Source organism: Sorex fumeus, unplaced genomic scaffold, assembly GCF_029834395.1.
Source record: "Sorex fumeus unplaced genomic scaffold, SorFum_2.1 ptg000048l, whole genome shotgun sequence".
NCBI lineage: Eukaryota > Metazoa > Chordata > Mammalia > Eulipotyphla > Soricidae > Sorex > Sorex fumeus.
Genome location: NW_026606105.1, coordinates 5,940,123 through 5,964,143, shown reverse-complemented (window position 1 = coordinate 5,964,143; position 24,021 = coordinate 5,940,123). Strand labels below are relative to the sequence as shown.

The 24,021-nt window shown below is 40.9% G+C and overlaps 1 protein-coding gene across 1 annotated transcript in view; it reads left to right on the top strand.

Annotated features, from left to right (window-relative positions):
- MGAM (maltase-glucoamylase) overlaps positions 1 to 24,021 on the top strand; it is a 271,108-nt gene that overhangs the window by 68,676 nt on the left and 178,411 nt on the right. Inside the window, 1 exon segment of the mRNA XM_056123959.1 lies at positions 876 to 1,000. Within this exon segment, the coding sequence (XP_055979934.1) occupies positions 876 to 1,000 (125 nt within the window).

The following is a 24,021-nucleotide window of genomic DNA, read 5'->3' as shown; positions in this document are numbered from 1 at the left end:
GGTGATACCATTTCACTGAAATTCTTGAGTGGTACCCTCAAGAATATCATGGGATGACTGGAATGTTATACAAGAGGAAAGATATTATAGCTTGGGGCTGAAGACCAAGTATAGCTGGTAAAGCACTGCACTTGCCTTGCATATTACTGATCTGAGTTTGACTCTAGCACCACATATGATCTCCTGAGCACTGCCAGAAGTGATCCGTGAGACTGGCGCCAGTGTGGAAGCCCCAAGCATAGCTGGGTGTGGCCTACCAAAAAGATAGTGAATGTTAAGGAAGACAGAGTTAGTTGATGGTAAAGATTCATAAAACAAGACCATTCACTAAATTCTTTCCTGTTAAGCATGTGCCAGGTGTTATTTTAGTCAGTAGGAGAGGAAATTGGGGAAGAAAGATGAATCACGGTGAAAGAGAAGGAAAAATGCCTTGAGGGGTGTATATAGAAGTGTTCAGAAGTGAATAACCCCCCTCTCCTGTGAGAAGGGATCCCGACCTGCTGCTGGACAGAACAGCAGTTGTGGAGCAGCTGGGTAAGTGTGAGGAATGCAGGGGCTGGAGAGATAGCACAGAGGGTAGGGCGTTTGCCTTGCACGTACCCGACCCGGGTTCTATTCCCAGCATCCAATTTGGTCCCCTGAGCATCGCCAGGGGTGACTCCTGAGTGCAGAGCCAGGAGTAACCCCTGTGCGTCGCTGGGTGTGACCCAAAAAGCAAAATAAATAAATAAAATAAAAAGTCTGAGGAGTGCAGTTGAGGGTGTATGAAAGGTCAGGAAGGGCAGTAAGTTCTATGGGATGACAAGATGCATGGCGATTTCCAGTTCAGAGAGGCGTGTTCTTACCTTCATCATCTCTTTCCCTCTGGTCTGCAGGGTATGGACATTGGAGCAAAGGGAGTAATGATGAACTTGTCAGCCCCTCTCAACCACATTAATCTCCATGTCCGTGGAGGCTACATTCTGCCCTGGCAAGTGCCTGCACAAAACACACACTTCAGGTGAGTGACTGGCCAGGTGTCCCTATTGCATGTCACTAAGCTCAGATCATGTTGAAACCCAGCTATATGGAAACTTTACCTTTAGGCTCCAAAGCACTTTAAGCATTTTGCTTGTTTTGCTTGTTGGACCTCTCTAGTCAATTTTTTGACAAGTGATTATGGACTTTCTTCTGGGGAGGGGGAACTGATGGAAGTTTGGGAAACACCTGACAATGTTCAGGGGCTATTCCTAGCTCAGTACTCAGGCATAATCCCTGGTGATGCTCAAGGGACCATATGTGTTATTGGCATTGAACCAGGGTTAGCAGGATGGAAGGAGAGTGCCTTAATCCCTATAGTATCTCTGCAGCTCAATGGGTTTTCCTAAGTGTTAACTTTTTCCAATTACGGTACCATTGTGTTTTTAAAAGACTGTCTTGTTTTAGGAATACAATTTCACAGCTCTTCCAAATCAATGTTCCAACCCCATGTTCGTCATCAAGTGTCAATAATCCCTCCTCCATAGTCCATTATTATTGGCAAATACATTAGATCTACGTAGATGAGAGAATAGTTAGAAATTGTTATGTGCATTTGAAAAAGCATACAGAGGCCATGGATATTTATGCTTATAATAGAAAAACTTGTATCTTAATGGACTCTTTACTAAGAAAGCTATTATCCAAAAACTTGCAAACTTTATTATAAATTATGCCTGAGTCTGGGATTCCTTTTAAATTTCTAGACCTACATCTCTGTAATAATAATAGTATCAAGTCAAGAATCCCTACTCTTCTTTTCGAACAGTACTGAAAATGGAGGTTCTTTTTGTAGATTATTTTTTTATTAACAAAAATAAGATAATAAAATCTATGATTTAAATCAGTGGTTTTCAATCCTTTCACACCTGTGGGTCAACTTTGGTCAAGATTCACAGTTGAAAATAGAGTTTTCTATTCTAATAAAAAATTATTCACATTTCGCTGTTGGACAAAGAGAATACAAAAAGTTAAATGAACTCAGAATCTCTCAGTTAGTAAGTTTTTGTAAATTTAGCTAATAATTTCAACTATGCACTGAAATTTGTGAAACCTGTCAGTTGAGCCTAAAAATTCAGTTAAAAGTGGAAGAACTTAAGGGCCAATGTGACAGTACAGCGAATAGGGTGCTTACCTTGCAAGTGGTCTTCCTGGCACCACACATGGTTCCCCAAACCTTGCAAGGAGTGTTGTCTGTGGAGAAAGGAAGAAATCCAATGAGATACTGTTCATTTCTTATAGGCTTACATAGCCTTAGAGGGAAAAAATCCCCATTGATCAGTTGATTGATTAATTAACTCATTTCAAGCCTGAAGTTTGATAGCTAAAGGAGACAAGAACCAAAAGCAAATCCCAAGTCCCTTCAATCTGTGTAACAATTTTTACACCACAGAGTACTTTTCTCTGTTTTCATGAACAGCCTGGGCTTGTTGCTGTGCTTTGTTTATATCTAATATTTCTCTCCTTTCTCCCTGCAGTCGTCAAAATTTTATAGGCTTCAAGGTTGCCTTGAGTGATGCAGGAGCTGCTGAAGGCAAGCTCTTCTGGGACGATGGGAAAACCATTGGTAAGTCATGGTGCTCTGATTCACGTCCATCTCAGAGGCAAAGTTCCTTTGCACTGCATAGGCCTGCTTTCTCCTTTTCTAAGGTTACTGTTACTTAGCACTTTTAAATAGAGAATAACCGTGTATTACTTCTAAGTGTTTGACACATACTGTACATGATTTCTGTGAGTTAATAAAGCTTAACTCTCAGTGACCAAATTTGCTGCGGAAGCAGTGTGGAAGCTGTAGGGAAAATCTTTGTCCCCTCTGAGAGATTCTTCTGTCTGGTTTCTGCTGAAGGACACATTTCCTAAGGACATAGTTCACTGGGAAAATAAAGAAGACGCGTGCGTCTATCTTGTGTGGGTGTTTTTAACTTGAAGGAATTCGCGAAATTTTAGGTAGATGATTCAAGCACTGCTAGCTATTTTCAGGCAAGTGACGTCCAATAGAACTTCTAACAATGATGGGAATGTTCTAGATCTCATTGTCAAAAAATAGTCATTAAGCATATGTGTGTAATGGCACCTTGAACACAACTAATGCATCTGGGGACCTAAGTTCTTAATATTGTTTCATGTTAATTTAAATTTTGTGAGTGGCTACTGTCTTTGAAAGCATAGCTCTAGAGTAACACTTGTTGCATTTTTGTTTTCTCATGACCCTTTTTCACCCACGAAACGTAGCACAGGGAAGTGGTATCTATGGTTTGTGACACGTTTGACTTGGAATTTACTTTTGGTCATTGCGTGTTCAGAAATTTTTTACTATTGCCAAATTGTTAGCAAGCCCACATTCAACCACGTGACCCCAGATGGGACTGGCGCCTTTGTTTTAGGAAACGAAGCTCTAGAGGATACCTGTTTTCCTTTAGATTTAGGTCAGCAAATTAGATGAGAAGCAACCACATGGGGAAGGGGCGGTGCCAAATGTAGAATGTAGCATGGAAAAGTCTGAAACATGTTTCTATTTAGGGAAATTTAATGGAGTTTCCCATGTCCCTGAACCTGTGGCATAAATGAAGAACAAGAGAGAAGGAAAACTTTTTTTTTTATTCTTTGAAGATTGTATTTGAAAATTGCCCAAATACTCTTCAATTTAAACCGAGCAAGACTTCAGCTTTGGTGTTTGTGATCTGTTCACCTCTGAGTGTGCACATATGTATGCTCTAGCAGAAGGAGTCTGTCAATTCTGAGGTGACAAGGGAGCTTTTGATAGTGGTCGATCACAAGAAAGAAAAGAATTAAGAGTTTGTTTAGGAAACCACATGCAATGAGGTGACTTTGCCACACAGCTGCATACCTGTATACACTTATTGCAAACATTTAGTACAAACTGAGGCTGGGGGCACAGTCCGACTTTGCCCTCACAAAATAAACCTCTGTAGAGAATAAAAATGGCACAGAAAATGAACAAAAATCATGTCTACTTTCTCTACTAACAAGTAACTGATAGAATCTTAGAGCATAACTCGTGATGACAATTATTTTGTTGTTTGCAGATACCATTGGAAAAAAGAGCTATTACTTGGCAAACTTCTATGTCAGCGATGTAAGTGTGGCTGATAAACCAAGGGATAATGGAGTTATGCTAGTATCCTGGGGCTCTGCATGGCACCCAGGATTCTAGATGGTACTTGATGCTATGAGAATCTGAAGGGCCTAAGGTACCACCTACAATTCCTTCATCCTCCCCATTGGGAATTTATTTCATTTTTATTTCTTTTTTTAATTTAAATTTTTATTAGTGAAATACCATGAGGTACACTTGTAGACTTAGAAATTTTTGTGCTTGGGTTTCAGTTATACAATGATCAAATACCCATCCCTCCACCAGTGCCCACTCTCCACCACCACTGATCCCAGTATCCCTCCCACCTCCACCCCCCAATCCTCCCCTGCCTCTGTGGCAGGGCATTCCCTTTTGTTCTCTCTCTCCTTTTGGACTTCATTACTTTTTTAATATGCATTATTCACTCCTCTAACCTCAAGATGGAGATTTAGTTTGAACCTAGGGCAGTTTCTGTGATTAAGCCCAACATGTTTCATTGGTTACTTATGCCACACCTGCACAGACTGCATCTATATTACCTAACCCTTAGTCCTAAATTGCTATAGAATGACCTGCACATTTTATGATTTCTTCACATGTAGGGTTTCTGATACTGAGACTCTTTGTCTCTTTGGAATTCAGGGAAATGCCAGATATTTATCAGGCCCTCAGCCAACACAAAGTTAGAGGACAGATGGCAAGAAGGGATATAATCTCAAAATCATAGCCTTCAAGGGCACTATCCAAGAGCATTAGAAGATAACTCTGTCATTGTAAATGCCTACACTGTAAATTTTCTACATTTATAATTGATAAAAATAGGCTGGGAAGTACCGAAGATATTGCTCAGCATTAGAGCATAGATAGGATTTCCATGTCTGTGGCCTTGGGTTCAATCTCTGATGTTGAAAAAAGAAAAAGGAAAAGTTGAAAGAGTTTTCTATTTTTACCTCCTCTAATTTCTTGTATCTCCTATTGACAGAACATGATGAAAAGTGACATAGTTTTCAACAACTACATTAGCGACTCAAACCCTCTGCTGCTGGGGTTCATTGATATCTGGGGAGTGGACAGCGCCTCCACAGCCCAAATCAAGATGACTGTTTTGATTAATGAGGTTGATACACAAGTTATAACACCCAAAGCAAGCTACAACTCTACATCAAAGGTTTGTACCACTGAAAAGTTCAATGGTATTTCCCAGTCCTGAGCTAGTTGTATAACTCCTATCTGACTCCCTTTCAATTTAGACGAGGTAACATTGAATGTGAAGAAATGTAAGGAATAATTTAACTTATATTTTTCAACTTTTCTGTATTTTAAATTCTTTAGTTTTTATTATATTTTTTATTATTTTATGTGTTATTGTTTTTAAGGGTAATTTCTTTCTTTGAAAATGATTTTTATTGAAGCATTGTGATTCTCAAAGTTATTTATGGTTGAATTTCAAGCATAAATTTTCCAACAACAAACCAAGTATTAACTTCCCACTACCAATGTCCCCAATCTCCCTCACACCCCTGGCCTGCCTCCTTGATGGGCACATTTTTAAGTGTCATGGCTGTAGTTTAGGTCTCATTCAGTCACTTTGTTCTTGTTGTTCTGTGGTTCAGATATTTACTGAGAACAATTAGCTCTCAGTAATTTGAGATAAACTGCCTCATCTTCAAACTGCCCCTTCCTCCTAGTCTGGTTGTCTCCTTTCTGTCTCCTTTTATTTCCCCCTTCAGTTTCTAACCTTCCCTATCATTCTCAGTTCTATAATCGAGGGACCAGGGTAAGCAAGCTATCTCTCCTTTGAAAACTTTCATTTTTTGTCCTCTTATTCTATATACTACAGATAAGTGAGAACATCCAGCATTGGACTTTCTCCTTCTCACTCTATTTAGTATGATAGCCTCACTCAAGTTTCAGTGTGTTGTATCATTTCATTCTTTTTTTTATTAGTGAAACATCATGAGGTACAGTTGTAGATTTACAAAATTTGTGCTTGGGTTTCGGTTATACAATGCTCAAATACCCATCCTTCCACCAGTGCCCATTTTCCAACACCATGGATAATATCCCCCCCTTGTCCCCCCCATTCCACCCTGCCTCTGTGGCAGGGCATTCCCTTTTGTTCTCTCTCTCCTTTTGGGTGTTATGGTATGCAAAAGAGGCATTGAGTGGCAAACATGTTCAGTCCATAGTCTACTTTCAACATGCATCTCCCCTTCTGGGAGAATCCTCCAAACACCCTTTATTTGGTGCTCCCTTCTCTATCTGAACTGCCCTTTCCCATAGAATACCCGGCTGGCCTCTAAGCTATGGAGTAATCCTCCTGATGTTGATCTCAGCTATTCTTGGGAATTAATCTCATATTTTGTTACTTTATATTCCCCAGATGAATGCAATCTTTCTATGTCTATCCCTCTCTTTCTGACTCATTTCGCTTAGCATGGTACTTTCCATATTGTACTACTTGTATGTAAATTTCATGACTTCATCTTTTCTAAGAGCTACATAGTACTCCATTGTGTCGATGTACCAAAGTTTCTTTAACCAGTCATCTGTTCTTGGGCATTCAGGTTTCTTCCAGTTTCTGGCTATTGTAAAGAGTGCTACAATGAACAAACAAGTGCAGATGTCACTTCGACTATACATTTTTGCCTCTCTGGGATATATTCCCAGGAGTGGTATTGCTGGGTCAAATGAAAACTCAATTTCTAATTTCTTGAGAATCGTCCATACTGTTTTCCAAAAGGGCTGAACCAGTCGGCATTCCCACCAACAGTGAAGGAGTGTCCCTTTCTTGCCACATCCACGCCAACATCAGTTGTTTTTGTTCTTTTGAATATGGGCCAGTTTCTGAAGTGTGAGATTGTATCTCATTGTGGTTTTGATCTGCATCTCCCTGATGATTAATGATGTAGAGCATTTTCTCATGTGCTTTTTTTGCCATTCGGATTTCTTCTTTGAGAAAGTTTCTGTTCATTTCATTGCCCCATTTTTTGATGGGGTTGGATGTTTTATTCTTGTGCAGTTCAACCAGTACTATGTATATCCTTGATATCAATCCCTTGTCAGATGTGTATTTGGCTAATATCCATTCCCATTCTGTAGACTGTCTTTGTATTTTGGTCACTGTTTCTTTGGAGGTGCAGAAGCTTCTTAGTTTAAGATAGTCCCATTTATCTATCTGTTTTCACTTGCTCAGCCAGTGGCATGGCATCTTTGAAAATACCATTAGCCTCAATGTCATGGAGGGTTTTGCCAACTTTGTCTTCAATGTACCTTATGGTTTCTGGTCTGATGTTGAGGTCTTTAATCCATTTTTATCTTACTTTTGTACATGGTGTTAGGCAGAGTTCTGAGCCCATTTTTTTGCATGTAGCCAACCAGTGATGCCAGCACAATTTGTTAAAGAGACTTTTCTTACTCCACTTCACATTTCTTGCACCTTTATCAAAGATTAGATGATCATATGATTGAGGGGAGATGTCAGTGTATTCAATCCGGTTCCACTGGTCTACAGTTCTTCCTTTGTTCCAGTACCATGCTGTTTTAATTATTACTGCTTTGTAGTACAGTTTGAAGTTAGGGAGGTTGATTCCTCCCATTTTCTTTTTCCCAAGAAGTGCTTTAGCTATTCGTGGGGGCTTATTGTTCCATATAAATTTCAGGAGTGTTTGCTCCATTTCTTTGTAGAATTTCATGGGTATCCTTATAGGAATTGCATTGAATTTATACAATGCTTTCGGTAGTATTGCCTTTTTGACAATGTTAAGTCTCCCAACCCATGAGCAGGGGATATCTTTCCATTTCCTCATGTCCTCTTTTATTTCCTGAAGTAGCATTTTGTAGTTTTCTTTGTACACGTCCTTTACATCCTTAGTTAAGCTGATTCCCAGGTACTTGATTTTCTGGGGCACAATTCTGAACGGGATTGTTGTTTTCATATAGCTTTCCTCTCTCTCAGTGTTTGCGTATAGGAAAGCCATGGACTTTTGTGTATTGATTTTATAGCCTGCAACTTTACTATACAAGTCTATTGTTTCTAAGAGTGTTTTGGTGGAGGTTATTTGGTTCTCTAAGCATAGAATCATATCATCTGCGAATAGTGAGAGCTTGATTTCTTCCTTTCCTATCTGAATGCGCTTAATATCTTTTTCTTGCCTAATCGTTATTGCAAGTACTTCCAGTACTATATTGAACAGCAGTGGAGAGAGTGGGCATTTTTGTCTCGTCCCTGAACTTAGAGGAAAGGCTCTCAGTTTTTCCCCATTGAGGATGATGCTTGCTGTAAACTTGTGGTAGATGGCTTTAACTATGTTGAGGAAAGTCCCCTCTATACCCATTTTGGCTAGGGTTTTCATCATAAAGGGGTGCTGGATCTTGTCAAATACTTTCTCTGCATCTATTGATATGATTATATGCTTTTTATCTTTTCTTTTGTTGATATGATGGATTATGTTGATTGATTTCCGAACGTTAAATCATCCTTGCATCCCTGGGATGAATCCTACTTGGTCATGGTGTATGATCTTTTTTATGAGTCGTTGGATTCTATTTGCTAGTAGTTTGTTGAGGATCTTTGCATCTGTGTTCATCAGGGATATTGGCCTGTAATTCTCTTTCTTTGTGGTATCTCTGTCTGCTTTTGGTATCAGTGTGATATTTGCTTCATACAAAATGTTCCGAAGTGTATTTGATATTTCAATTTTGTGGAAAAGCTTAAAGAGGATTGGGAGTAAAGGTAAAGTTAAAGGCCCTCCCGTTGATCATCGATTTGCTCGAGCGGGCCCAGTAACATCTCCATTGGAGACTTTGTTGTTACTGTGTCTGGCATATCGAATACTCTCGGTAGCTTGCCGGGCTCTCAGAGAGGGGCGGAGGAATCGAACTCGGGTCGGCCATGTTGTCTGCGTGCAAAGCAAACGCCCTACCCGCTGAGGGGCCTGTATTGCCTTAAAGTGGCCCATTTAGTTGTTCTTGTAACCATGGTTTTGAGTCTATGAAGTTTATGAGCTGTTATTTGTCTGTGAAACTGTGTGTTATTCCTTCTATTATAAATGAGAGTCTCGCTGGGTAAAGTATTTTTGGAGAGGCATTTATTTCATTGAGTTTTTTCACTACGTCCCACCACTGTTTTCGGGCCATGAGGGTTTCATCAGAACAATCAGCTGTAAATTTTAAGGATGCTCCTTTGTAAGAGATTTCTTTCTTGATCTTGCTGCTTTCAGAATTTTGTCTCTGTCTAAAGTTTTGGTCATTTTGATCAGGATGTGTCTTCAGGTATTTTTATTCGGATTTCTTCTAGCTGGTACCCTTCAGGCCTCCTGAATGTGGTCACAAGTTTTCTTCAGCTCTGGAAACGTTGTAGCAATGATGTCTTTGACAGTTTCTTCTTCATCAAGGTTTTCTTCCTGTCCCTCTGGGACTCCAATAATTCTCATGTTACCCCTCTTGGCTTCATCACGATCTTCTCTTGCCATCTGTTTCTGAACTGTGAGTCTCTTTTCCATTTTCTGCTCTTTTCTGGAGAGTCTCTGAACTTCATCTTCGAGCTCACTGATTCTGTTCTCAGCTGCTGTTACTCTGCTGCTGAGGCCTTCCAGTGAGTTTTTCAATTCGCCTACCAGGTTTTTCAGGTCCTCCATTTCCGATTGCATTTTCCTCATTTCTGCCTTCAAATCCTCTTGTCTTTTATTGGCATTGCTTTCCATTGTGTCTTTTAGTTCCCTAAGCATCCTAAGTAGCTCCCTTCTGAATTCCTTGTCAGAGAGGTTGTCTAACACTACAATACTATTGGTGTCTTCTGGGCTAGCCTCTTCAATAAGAAAGTTTGGTGGGCTTTTGTGTTGCTTTACCATTGTGACCAGTGTGGTTTAGTCCTTCACGTTCCCCATTACTATTTTGGTTGAATGAGGAGAGAGTTACCGGAGCCGTTCAGCTTTGTTGCCACGAGGTGGGCCTGAGTTCCCCTCCCACGCAGATCAAGGGGGAAAACTGGCTGTTCTAGGGGATCGAGCTAGGTGCGCCTGCCCAGAGAGAGTCCCAAGTCCTGGGGACAAGCTGTACCTGGTTGAATGAGGAGAGACTGCCAGGAGCCATTCAGCTTTGTTGTCGCAAGATGGGCCTCAGTTCCCGTCCCGCACAGATCATACTGTTCCCTCTTGTGGTGGGAAAGGATTTTGGATAAGGTTGGTCAATGGTAGGCACCCTTCTACCTTTCTGAGTCTGACCTTCTTCTCAATCAAGCATTATTCTTTGTTTTATAACCGACATTGAGTGAAAGTTTTGGAGGAGGTGCTATTTAGTACTGAGCTTGTACAGCTATTTTCAAGCAGAACTTTTGTTGGAAATGGATAGGCGAGTGGGATGTTGAATTGTAATAGAAGAGGTGAGAAATTTTTGGTTGGTATTAGGCGACAAGTTGTGGGATGAAATTCCTGAGTGCTTGGAGTGAGTGATATAACTGCGGCCGTGTAAGCTCTTGCCTGCGAGGAGAAGGCCACGCCCACTTTGGGAGGCCACGCCCCTTCCTGGTGGCCACGCCCCCAGCCCATCCCAGGCCACTCCCACCCAGGATCCTGGAATGGAGGAAGGGTGGTGGACAGTCTCCCCACTGGGCTTTGGCGGGAATCGGCGCCGCGTGGCGGGGGGCAGAAGCGGCTCCCGGCTGGGCTCCCCTATCATTTCATTCTTGCAGCTGTATAGTATACCAGGGCTGGAGCGATAGCACAGCGGGTAGGGCGTTCGCCTTACAAGCGGCCAACATGGCCGACCCGAGTTCGATTCCTCCGCCCCTCTCGGAGAGCCCGGCAAGCTACCGAGAGTATTCGATATGCCAGACACAGTAACAACAAAGTCTCCAATGGAGACGTTACTGGGCCCGCTCGAGCAAATCGACGATCAACGGGAGGGCCTTTACTTTACTTTACTTATAGATATATCACACAACTTCATTGTGCACTTGTCAATCATTGAACACCTAGGTTGATTCCATACCCTAGCTATTGTGCGAAGTATTGCAGTGAATAGTGGTGTGCATATGTCCTTTTCAGCGAATGCTTTTGTGTTCTGAGATAGATACCAAGAACTGAAATTTTTGGGTTATATGGCAACTCTTGTCTCACTTTTTCGAGAAATCTCCATACTGTTTTCTGTAAGGGTTGAACCAGGCAACATTTCCACCAGTGGTTCATGAGAGTTACTCTTTTGCTACATCCTCTTCAACAAATTGTTCTCAGTATTTATGTTATGTGCCAATCTTACTAGTGATATCACATCGTTGTCTTGATTTGGATTTCCCTAATGATTAGTAATGATAAGCACTTTTTCATGTGCCTATTGGCTACTTGTCTGTCTTTTCATTTCCTCTCCCCATTTTTCTACAGGGTTTTTGGATTTTCTTTTACTTTGGTTGTTAGTCTTTGATAGCTCTTAATATATCTTGGATAGTAAACCTTTATCTGATGTGCTGGGTTCAAATATTTTCCCCCATTTTGTTTGGTGTCCTTGAGTTTTAGCCCGTGTTTCTTTTACTATGCAGAAACTCTTTAATTTGATGTAGTCATATTTATTTATTTTTATTTCTGTTGCTTTTGCCAGTGGAATCATATTATTGAAAATACCTATGAGGTCTAAATGTTGGAGTGTTCTCCCATATATTCCACAGTCTACTTATTGATTTTATGGTCCTTGAACCACTTTAAATTGACTTTTATATAAGGTATAAGATAGAGATCCAGCTTCATGTTTTTAACATGTGACTATTCAGCTTTCCCAACCCAATATTTAATTCATGCATTCAGCTCCTTTGTAGAAATTAATTGACCACAGATCTGTGAGTTATTTTATGTATTCTCTTCTAACCCATTGTTCAGAGAGTCTGTCCCTATTCTAGTACCATGCTGTTTTGATCACCATGTCTTTATATTATAGTTTGAAGTTAAGTAATGAGATACTTACCAATTTATTAATTTTTATTTTGGATTTGGTAATTAAGAGTGATTTATGATTCCATACAGACTTTGCTATTATTTTAAATCATGGAAGAATGTCATCTGAATTTGGATGGGGGTTGTGTGAAATATATAAAATAATTTAGGTAGAATGATCATTCTGAAAACATTTATTAACTAATCTATGAACATGGAACGGTTATTCTATTCCCTAAAGTCTTCTTTTATGTCAAGTGGCTCATAATTATCATGGGGTAGATATTTTTATTCACTTCTTTGTTGACTCTGTTACTTGCTATTTGGGGCACTCCTCTGAATGGAGTGTATCCTTTGATATATTCTTCTTCTAGTTATTTATTTGCATATAGAAATGTGACATATTATTTTCTGTTGACTTTGTAGCTGATTACTTTGCTGTATTGGTTATTTAATAGAAATACACTAGCGGTGTTATCATTTAAGTAAAATATATGGCACAAATTGGGTAAGGTTTCTCTGAAAATCAGTTAGATTCATGATACACCATTTTTTGGTCCACCTCTAGTTGTGTTTGGGGGTAACTCCTGGTTCTGAACTCAGGAATAAAATAAAAGATAAAATAATGGACTCTTGATGGGCAATCAACCAGGAATAAGAGGCAAATAGGAGGAGAAGTAAGAAGGAGGGCTTTGAGGAAGGAAATGAGAACATGTTTTCCAATTTGACTCTTCAGTTACATATTATTGAGGAATATTCTTTCTCTATCACATAGCAATCATTGTACTGTTGTAAGAAGTTAAAAAACATCCTCCTTATCTGAAAATTCAAGGACAGTCTCAGCTTGGCAATGAATAATGAAAGAATCACTGTGTTGTAGAGACCAACCGCAAGTACTGAATTTGCTTGAGCACAGGAAATTTCAATCACTAGATGTCTAATACTTTTCCTTTGGTTTCCAACAGATATTAAGCATTACTGTGACCAATGAAAACATCAGCTTGCAAAACTTCGTTTCATTGACATGGTAAAACACTCTGTGAACTTTTAATAAGAGCCTATTCATGGATGGATTTCATACCCCTTATATTTCATGCTCATAAAATTATTATGTTAATTGTTTTATGATCTTCATTAGAAAAATACTTAAAATTTTTGTTCTATGTTTCTCTATGACCTATCATATAGGATTTCAGGGATGTGAGGAAATATTTGTGGGTTATTTTAATGTTTGTATATGATTAATTTGGTACTTATGGGTCTTCAGATAATGTGTACTGAAGATGTTCTGACGATTAAACATTTGTGTGTATAATCATGAAATGGGCCTAATTCTTGCAACTACACAAGGACACAGGGAAAAATGTGACATGACAGTGTCATGTCATGGAGCTACCTCATACCCCAGTAACGTATCCCGAAAGAACGTCTTTTATTTGCTTGTTGGGTGAGGGAAAAAATATGCTAAAAACATCATATTAAGATCAAGAAAACAAAACAAGGAAGATGAAAAGAAGCAGGATTAAAATGTTTGTGATAAGTAAGGAGGAAACACAAAAATATCATGGATAGTGACCTCACAGAGAGGAGAAAAGAGAGCCAACGCACTTGAGATGAAGAGTTTTGTGGACCAACACTTCAGTTCTATTGCCTTTGGCCTTCTGTTGCTTGCTTACAGTGTATGTTTATGTGTCTAGAGCTTCAGGGGAAAGGGGTGGATGGGAGGGACAATTGGGACTTTACTGGAGAGTAGGGGCACTCTTGTGGTGGGTGTGGTGTTGGAGTGATGTACGCATGAAACTGTCATTAACAATATTATAAATCACAGCACCTTATTTAAAACATATTTTAAGAAAGAAACGCTAGTGGGAACTCTAAGCTTATAGGAATCAGGATGAGGATGAGATTTGAGCAAGAAAAAAACTGAAGATGTACTTTAGATGTAAAAAACTTTTTTATTTAAACGTACTTTCCTCTACTCTATGCCAAATGTATTCAACTGTAGTTGGAACAAATGCATATATTGTACTTTCCAGAGAAAAATAAAACAAGTGCAATTACAAGAAATTTTGACTTTTGTGGTATTTTGTGGTATTTTGACTTTTGTGGTAATCATTCTCCCTTTAAGATTAAGATTTCCTTTTGTTCAGCAAATCCTTGTGACCTTGTCTTTGCTATCAGAGTTTCTGCTATCTCCAATCACCAAAAAATAATTAGATTCATGATTATTTATACCTTTCTATATGCTTCTCATGGGGATATTCTTAATATGTAGGCATATAGAATCATGTTATTGGGTCTTTGTGGTTTTAATAATCATATAAAATATTATATTTGGCAAAATATCAACTGAAATATGAAACTTGTTACACAAATTGAACAAAAATGGTAATAAAATGTTTAAAATACAATACTAATTAAAACTTCAGTTAGGTAAATTACATATTAATGCTCAGCTGACACATTTTTGTTATGAATTAATAGATTGTTTTACTAATAGATATATTTCCATGCTCATGTCTTATTTTTTCTTTCAATATGAGAAATCTGCCTTTTGTTTGCATACTCAGTATTAAAAAAGGCAATGAAGAATAATATTGTTAAATTGACTAAATTTTATGAGTATCAAAATTAGTGTTACTGGGGTGACACAGTTCACAATAGTTATATTCATGCTCTAGATGTACAATATTACTGCACCATATCTTTCGTAAATTGCCCAAATCCCCCCTATTACTGTCATTATTTCCTTTCCCATTGTCCCCCACCCTTACCCCTGCTTAAGAAACCAAGCTCTGGGGGCTGGAGCAATAGCACAGAAGGTAGGGCATTTGTTTTGTATGCAGCAGACCCGGGTTCGATTTCCAACATCCCATATGGTCCCCCGAACACCACCAGGAGTAATTCCTGCGTGCATGAGTCAGGAGTAACCCCTGTGAATTGCCGGGTGTGACCCAAAGAGCTAAACAAGAAAAAAAAAAAGAAACTAAGCTCTGTCTTCAGTGTCTAAGGGTTTATTTTCATTATATCCTGTCTATTATTCCCTTGGTTTCTTTTTTTATATAACTCCCTGGATGAGATCATCCAGTATTTGTTTTTTTCTGACCTATTTTGCTTAGCGTAGCACTCTCTGTTTCTATTCATGTTTTTGCAAAAAGAAATAACTCCATTTTCCCCCTTACACTGAGAAATATTTTTCTATGTACGTATAGCCGACCCGAGTTCGATTCCTCCGCCCCTCTCGGAGAGCCCGGCAAGCTACCGAGAGTATTCGATATGACAGACACAGTAACAACAAAGTCTTCAATGGAGGCGTTACTGGGCCCGCTCGAGCAAATCGACGATCAACGGGAGGGCTTTTACCTTTACCTTTTACGTATAGTACATCTTCCTTATTCATTATCTGTTATTGGGCATTTAGGTTGGTTCTATAGCTTGGCTATTGTAAATAGCCATCAATGAACATAGGTGTGTATGATATCTTTTTTAATTAGTGTTTTGTGTTTGGGACATAAATCTTAAGGAACTGCTGGATCATGTTGTAGCTCCATTTTAATATTTTTGAAAAGTCTCCATAAATTTTTCCATAAAGGTGATTATGTTACAAGCCTTCTTCTACTGTATTCAAAATTATCATAATATTTATTTAATTTGGGGGCCACACCCAGAATTTTTTGGGGCTCACTCCTGTGGGCTCAGTCACCTCTGTGGTCAACTATTTGTGGCTATCTCATTCAGATCTCATTCTTTTATTTTATATCTTTGTAGGTCTGACAAAGTTAAAATTACAATCATAAGCCTTTTAACCTGGGAAGGAAGAAAGTCTTCTCTTATTAAAAGTGTCCTTGTTATGACTATCACAAATAACCATACAGAGTAGGGTGAATTGTTCTTAGCAGATGTAGTTCTAGTGCCATCAACATTTCATTCTTTTCATTGTAACTACCTCATTGGGAGGTTACCTCTGACTGTAGGATGGTGTCTTCCAGGTTAAGGGTCATAAATATTGTTGGTATATGATCTGATGAATTATTCCACCCATAACTCTCTTTGATCACTTAACTACTTCTGCCCATGCCTGACATCACGATACGATCACCATCACGATCATCTTGTTGTTTGTCTATTTCCTCGAGCAGGCACCACTAACGTCTCCTTCTTCCTAGCCCTGAGATTTTAAAAGAGCCATTTCAATGCTCTTTCAGTATTAGGAGAATGGCACCCATCATTGTTACTGGTATTTGGCATATTGAATACGACACGGGAGGTTTGCCAGACTCTGCCGTGTGGGTAGGATACTTTTGGTAGCCTGCCAGGTTTTCCAAAGAAAAGATAAGATAATAAGATGTCGTGATACATCACGTTGCATTCTTCCTTATAATGACACGTCACGATACATGTCGCGATACATCATACTATGATGGCATGTCGCAATACATCACGATACATTCTTCCTTATAAACAAGGGGAAAACACTAGGTCACATACAGTCTTCTGTCCTGGAAATATATTTTTATCAATTTCCCACCGGTCGCCACAAGCATATGACCCAATAACTTTCAGTTTGCAGGAAAGAATGGTAAAGCACTTTAGAAAACAGGCTACAGCTAGAACTGTGTATTAGCATGGTGGTATGGATGATATCACAAAGGGACTCAGGATACAGGGGAGTTGGGTATCACACAAAAAATAGAAAGATCTTATGTAGCAATTTCATTTCTTGACCTTTGGTCAAACTATCATATAAAACTGAAAACATAGCCAGGTATGTCTTCCCTCTATCAAAGGCTCTTTTATACTGGAGTAGAAGATAAGGTGGATTTGTCATTCCAGGAATTCATAACGGCAGAAAGCTACTTTCTCTTACTCATGCTCTATTTCTATCTCTTCTTCTCCTGACAAACACTGAGCACTTCAAAAAAATTTGGACTACTATGGGAACCATATTACTTATGAGCCTTAGGTCCTCTTAAGAGAGGGAATTCTCTCATAAATTTCTATAGGTATATATATGCAAATTTTATTTATATAAACACTATATATCATTTATAGTTGGTAAGTAAGTAATATGTTGCAACCACTTTGGAAAAGAATTCTGCAATTTCTCAAGAAATTAGAGTTCCCATATGATCCATAAATTCCACTTAATTATACCCTTAAGAAAATTGAAAATATATGATCATACAAAAATGTGTACATTCATAATTCATAACTAACTTGTTTATATGAGCCAATTAAGAAAAATTCCTACTTTATATAAGTCAATGAGTCAATAAAAATGTAGTGTAACAATATGGCAACTAATATCAATAATCACTTAATCACTTAATCCCCGTTATTCATCAATTTACTCGAGCGGGTGCCAGTAACGTCTCCATTCATCCCAGTTGTGTGCTAGCATAGCCCAATGGTATCTGTTCGTTCTAGAAACATGCAGAGCCTCAAACGATCATTCAGGGTCTTGACGAAGAAGTCTGACCATCTTGTAGGTGGGCATCCACGTGATCTTTTGATGTCCTGTGGAATCCAATCAGTAATGGCTCTAGTCCAGCGGTTGTCTGTAAACCTCATTACGTGTCCAGCCCATCTGATTTTTGATGTCTTGGTAAAATGAGACAGCATCCCTGATTCTTGAGCGTTGACGAAGACCAGAACTCCGGATTCTATCTCTCATTTGAGTGAATTGTGATATTCCAAGCATAGCTCTTTTGATTCCTCTTTGAGAGACCCGAATAGCGTTCTCATCCTGTTTTTGTAGGGTCCAGGTCTCTGAGGCATAGGTTAATGCAGGAAGAACAGTGGGATCAAAGAGATGTGCCCGGAGCCAGAGGTTCTTCGTCCTCTTAGCTATTTCTTCCACGTTCTTGAAGGCATTCCAAGCCGCTCTCTTCCTCTTGCACAACTCTGGTGCCAGGTCATTCATCATGTTGATTTCTCGACCTAGGTATATATAACTGTTGCATTCGGAGATGGTGGTTCCGTTGAGAGCGAATGGAGCGTCAGGAACAAGGCTGTTTCTCATAAACATTGTCTTCGTAAGATTCAGCTGTAGTCCGACATTTCCACATTCACGGTCAAAGTCGTTCAGCATTTGTGCCGCTTGGCTGATAATTGGTGTTATTAGAACAATGTCATCAGCAAAGCGGAGGTGGTGTAGTTCCCGACCATCTATCTTCACTCCCATGCTTTCCCATTCCAGTCATCGCATGATGTTCTCGAAGGTGGCACTGAAGAGTTTTGGTGAAATGGTATCACCCCTGCCGAACCCCTCTCTTGATATGGATGATTACTTCTTTGTAGAATGGTGAGATCTTGGTAGTGAATCCGCAATAGAGCTCACGAAGAATCCTGATGTATTGAGTTTGTACGCCCTGATTGGCTAGGGCTTCCATGACCGCTTCCGTCTCAACAGAATCAAAGGCCTTCTTTAAATCAATGAACGTTAGACAGAGTGGCATCTTGAACTCCCGAGAAACCTCAATGAGCTTAGTAATCGTGTGGATATGGTCGATGGTACTGAATCCTTTTCGGAATCCGGCTTGTTCACATCGTTGTCCTTCATCTAGTGTTCTGCTAATCCTATTCAGGATGACTAAAGTGAACAGTTTGTAGACCACAGACAATAGGCAGATTGGGTGATAGTTGCCAATGTTGTGGATGTCTCCCTTCTTGTATAGTAGTACAGTCCTGCTGGTTTTCCATTGGGAGGGAACCTTGCATTCAGACAGGTAGCGTGTGAAGAGCCGAGCCAGTGTATTGATGAGTATACTGATGGTAAGTTCTTCAGGTGTTCAGGTCTGATCTTGTCTGGGCCAGGTGCTCTTTGTTTCTTTACCGACGAGATGGCATGTTGGATTTCGGAAGGGAGAACATTGGGAACGACATATTCATCATGTGGTATGTGGTATGTGGGTAAGTGAATGTGGCTATTAAAGAGATCTGTGTAGAATTCATGAATAATCTTCTTCATTGCCCTTCTGGAAGATGTGATAGATTCATCATGATGTCGAAGGGCAGTCATCTTGGTTTTGTAGTTGGTGAAGGACAGGCGGGCATTATGAATGCTTTTCCCAGCTTCTGCCACATCCACCAGTACTGCTGCTCTCCTGTTTTTGAGGTCATCCTTGATGGCTTCTCTGCGCTCTTTTGCCAGTTCGGATGTTCGCTTGTGGTTGCCTGAGGCATGTGCCAAGCCACGTTGGCGAATAAGTTCAAGAGTGTTCGAAGAAAGGTGGTTTTTTGTGGTTATCTCTCTCTTGGTATTCCTCGGACAATCATGGAGGTGCTGAATCATTCGATCGTATTCCTCATCAATGTTGTCAATGACGGCATCTTCCCATGTTGCCGCAACAGAGCTAAAGAGCTCCCAGTTGGTGGTCGTTCTGGGAATCCTCTTCTTAAACCTTGCATTCTTTTCTCCTCGTTCTGTGAGGTAGAATTTTGCATGAAGAAGACGGTGGTCTGATCCCTTTTGGAATTTTGGGACAAAAGCAACATCGGTTAGGCAAAACCGTCGATTGAATATGATGTGGTCTACTTCATTGTGGAACCGTCCATCGGGAGACTCCCATGTCCAATGTTTGGATTCAGCCTTTTGGAACTGTGAGTTACCATGGAAGGTTTTGGTTGACATGATGAACTCAGACAGTCTGTCACCCTGTTCATTCCATTCTAGGCCATGGGTCCCGATCTGGAGTTCATCGACTGATCTTGGTTCTATCTTGGCATTAAAATCACCGACAATGATCTTGTAGAAGCTGTGATCTTCTTTATAGAACTTCTCCAGCTCCATGTAGAACTTCTCAGTTTCTCTTTCACCATAACTGGATGTTGGTGTATAGACAACAAAGATAGAAACTGCTAGTAGTGAGCCACATCTATTCAAGTGTAATCGTCCGATTCAGGTTGTTAGACATTCGAATGAATCAATGCTCGTTTCTAAGTTTGTGTTGACAAGGATACCGACACCACCGACGCCTCTTTTATCACAGGTTCCAAGGAACAGTTCTTTTCCAGTGTTGAAAACGGCATGCTGTGATTGATGTCTTCTCATTTCGGTCAAACCAATGATGTCATACTTGATCTTTCGCACTTGTACCATAAGGTCTTCAATGGATGCATCAGATGCCAGCGTACGAGCGTTAAAAGTACAGACAATCATTTTTGTTTTTATTCGTTTTTGCAGCTTATTTCTGCCTTGGTATTTTATCAGTCTTTCCTTCCATATCCTTCTCGACTCTGCCATATTCAGGGTTAGGTGAATGAGATCCATTTATTACTGGATTTGGCATATCAATTTGGTCTATTTGGCATAGACCACGGATAGCTTGCCAGGCTCTGCCGTGCGGGTAGGATATTTAAAGGTACCCTGAAAACTTAGAGAAAAGTAAATAAATAGTTCGCTCTCAGAGCTTGTTGTGATAATCTCTGGATCCTGGCCGTTGTTGGGGTTACACGGCAGTTGGAGGGTGTAAGTGTCTAGCTACTGACAGGTCCAGTCCCAAACCGTGCAGGCTTGGAGATCTCAGCCCTGGGTCCCACACACCTGGGTTCCTCTGCCAGTTCTGTTATGCCTGAGGCTTATCCAAGTGTGTGGAGAGTGGCCTCAGTATGGCCTTGGTTGGGGCCTGGAGGTCTTCAGCTGCTGGGCCCTGGCGTGGATAGTCAGGCACAGGGTAGGAGACTCTGCCTTGTGCTCTCCCGGGAGCTTGTTGTGATAATCTCTGGATCATATTAATAATAAAAATGAATAAAGTACCTTTAGGTGTCTGACATCTGAAAAAAATGAAGACTAAACTAAAAAAAAATTACACTATGCCATGTGAGGCCAAGATAAGCAGAACAAGATAAGCGAAACTCTCTGAGACCTTGGACTCCAGGCTCGGCAGACCCAGGGACAGAGATTCTCTGCTTGCTCCCACCAACCACAGGTGACAAAGGGATTCTAATCAGGAGCCCCATGCTACCCTGCCCTGTCTGCTTCCACCAACCACCGAGGGATCGAATTGCACACAGAAGACCCACCCTACCCCTACCGGGACCAGATAAATACACCACTGGCAGACACTACAGACACTACCTCCACTACCCAGATGCTGCCACACTCCAGGACACTTTCCGGACCCGCGCAGCCACTTTGGGGCTGCGCAACACATCATAAGACACTAAATACCCATCTTCCGGAATTGTCATACCATATTTGACAGGGTTCAAATATGATAACACCTACGAGAGCGATTAGAGGTCGCCCTAAAAACCTCTATCCCTCTCGGAAAGACTGGCAAGCTACCAAGAGTATTCCGCCCGCACGGTAGAACCTGGCAAGCTATGCGTTGTGTATTCGATATGCCAAAACCAGTAACTACAACTGGTCTCATTCACCTGACCCTGAAGGCTTCACCAATATGGCAGCACTGAGAAGGATGAGAAAGGAGAGGCCAATAAAATCTCAAGGCCGAGCTAGGCTGCCACAATGAAGGAAGACAAAAATGATCGTCTGTACTTTCAATGCACGTACGCTAGCATCAGATGCATCCATCGAGGACCTGATGGTACAAGCGCGAATGATCAAGTACGACATCATTGTTCTGACCGAGACAAGAAGGCACGAATCTCACCATGCCGTTTTCGACACTGGAGAAGAATTGTTTCTCGGAACATGCGATAAAAGAGGTGTTGGAGGCGTCGGTGTCCTTGTCAACATAAACTTGGCCATGAGCATTGATTCATTCGAATGCCTAACAACCCGAATCGGACGTTTACATTTGAATAGATGTGGCTCAATGCCGGCAGTTTCTATCTTCATTGTCTATGCACCAACATCTCATTATGATGAAAGAGAAATTGAGAAGTTCTACATGAAGTTGGAGAAGTTCTATAAAGAAGACCACACCTTCTACAAGATCATTGTGGGTGATTTTAATGCCAAGATAGGACCGAGAAGATCAACAGAAGAACTTCACATCGGGACCCGTGGCCTAAAATGGAACGAACAGGGTGAGAGGAGACTGTCTGAGTTCATCATGTTGACCAAGACCATCCATGGTAACTCACAGTTCCAGAAGGCAGAATCTAAACATTAAACATGGGAGTCTCCTGGTGGACGATTCCACAACGAAATAGACCACATCATATTCAATCAATCGTTTTGCCTGACCGATGTCACTGTTGTCCCAAAATTCTGAATGGGATCGGATCACCGTCTCCTTCATGCAAAATTCTACTTCACAGAACGGGGAGAAAGGGCTGCAAAGTTTAAAAAGAGAACTCCCAGAACGACCACCATATGGGAGCTCTTTGGCACTATTGCGGCAACATGGGAAGATGCCATCGTTGACAACATTGACGAGGAATACGATCGACTGGTACAGCACCTCCATGAATGTGCGAGGAACGCCAAGAGGGAGATAGCCACAAAAAATTGCCTGTCTTTGAAAACTCTTGAGCTTATTCGCCAGCGTGGTTTGGCGAATGCCTCAGGCAATTGCAAGCTAAAGTCTGAGCTTGCAAAGCAGTGTAGAGATACGATAAAGGAAGACCTCAAAGAGAGAAGAGCAGAAGTGCTGGTAAATGCGGCAGAAGCCGGGAAAAGTATTCGTAACGCCCGCCTGTCCTTCGCCAACTACAAGACCAAGATGACTGCCCTCCGACGTCCTGATGGATCCATCACATCCTCCAGAACGGCAATGGAGAAGATTATCCATGACTTCTACTCAGATCTCTTCGATAGCCATGTCCACTTGCCGACATACCCAATTCCACAGGATGGATATGTCGTTCCCAACGTTCTCCCTTCCGAAATCCGACATGCCATTTCGTTGGTTAAAGAAACAAACGGCACCCGGCCCAGACAAGGTCAGACCTGAACACCTGAAGAACCTGCCGTCAGTACTCATCAATGCACTGGCTCGGTTCTTCACTCGCTACCTGTCTGAATGCAAGGTTCTGTCCCAGTGGAAAACCAGCAGGACCGTACTACTGTTCAAAAAGGGAGACATCCATGACATTGGAAACTATCACCCGATCTGCCTATTGTCTGTCATTTACAAGTTGTTCAATCGAGTCATCCTAAATAGGATTGGCAGAACACTAGATGAAGGACAACCATGCGAGCAAGCCGGGTTCCACAAAGGATTCAGCACCATTGACCATATCCACACGATAACCAAGCTCATTGAGGTTTCTCGGGAGTTCAAGATTTGAACTCTGTTTAACGTTCATTGATTTAAAGAAAGCCTTTGATTCTGTTGAGATGGAAGCGGTCATAGAAGCCCTAGTCAATCAGGGCATTCAAGCCCAATACATCAAGATCCTCCGTGAGCTGTATTGTGGATTCACTACCAAGATCTCACCATTCTACAAAGAAGTAATCATTGATGTAAAGAGAGGGGTTTGGCAGGGTGACACCATTTCACCAAAACTCTTCAGTGCCACCCTCGAGAACATCATGCGACGACTGGAAGGGAAGGAATGGGAGTGAAGATAGATGGTCGGCAACTACACCACATCCGCTTTGCTGACGAAATTGTTTTAATAACTCCAAACATCAGCCAAGTGGCACAAATGCTGAACGATTTTGACCGTGAATGTGGAAAGGTCGGACTACAGCTGAATCTTACGAAGACAATGTTTATGAGAAACAGCCTCTCAACGGAGCGAACATCTCCGAATACAACAGCTATGTGTACCTAGGTCGAGAAGTCAACATGACAAATGACCTGGCACCCGAGCTGCACAGGAGGAAGAGAGCGGTTTGGATCGCCTTCAAGAACATCGAAGAAATAGCTAAGAAGACGAAGAACCTCTGACTCTGGGCACATCTCTTTGATTCCACTGTTCTTCCTGCATTAACATATGCCTCAGAGACCGGGCCCTTTCAAACAGGATGAGAACGCTATTCAGGTCTCCCAAAGAAGAATTGAAAGAGCTATGCTTCGAATATCACGTTTCACTCAAATGAGAGAAAGAATCCGGAGTTCTGACATT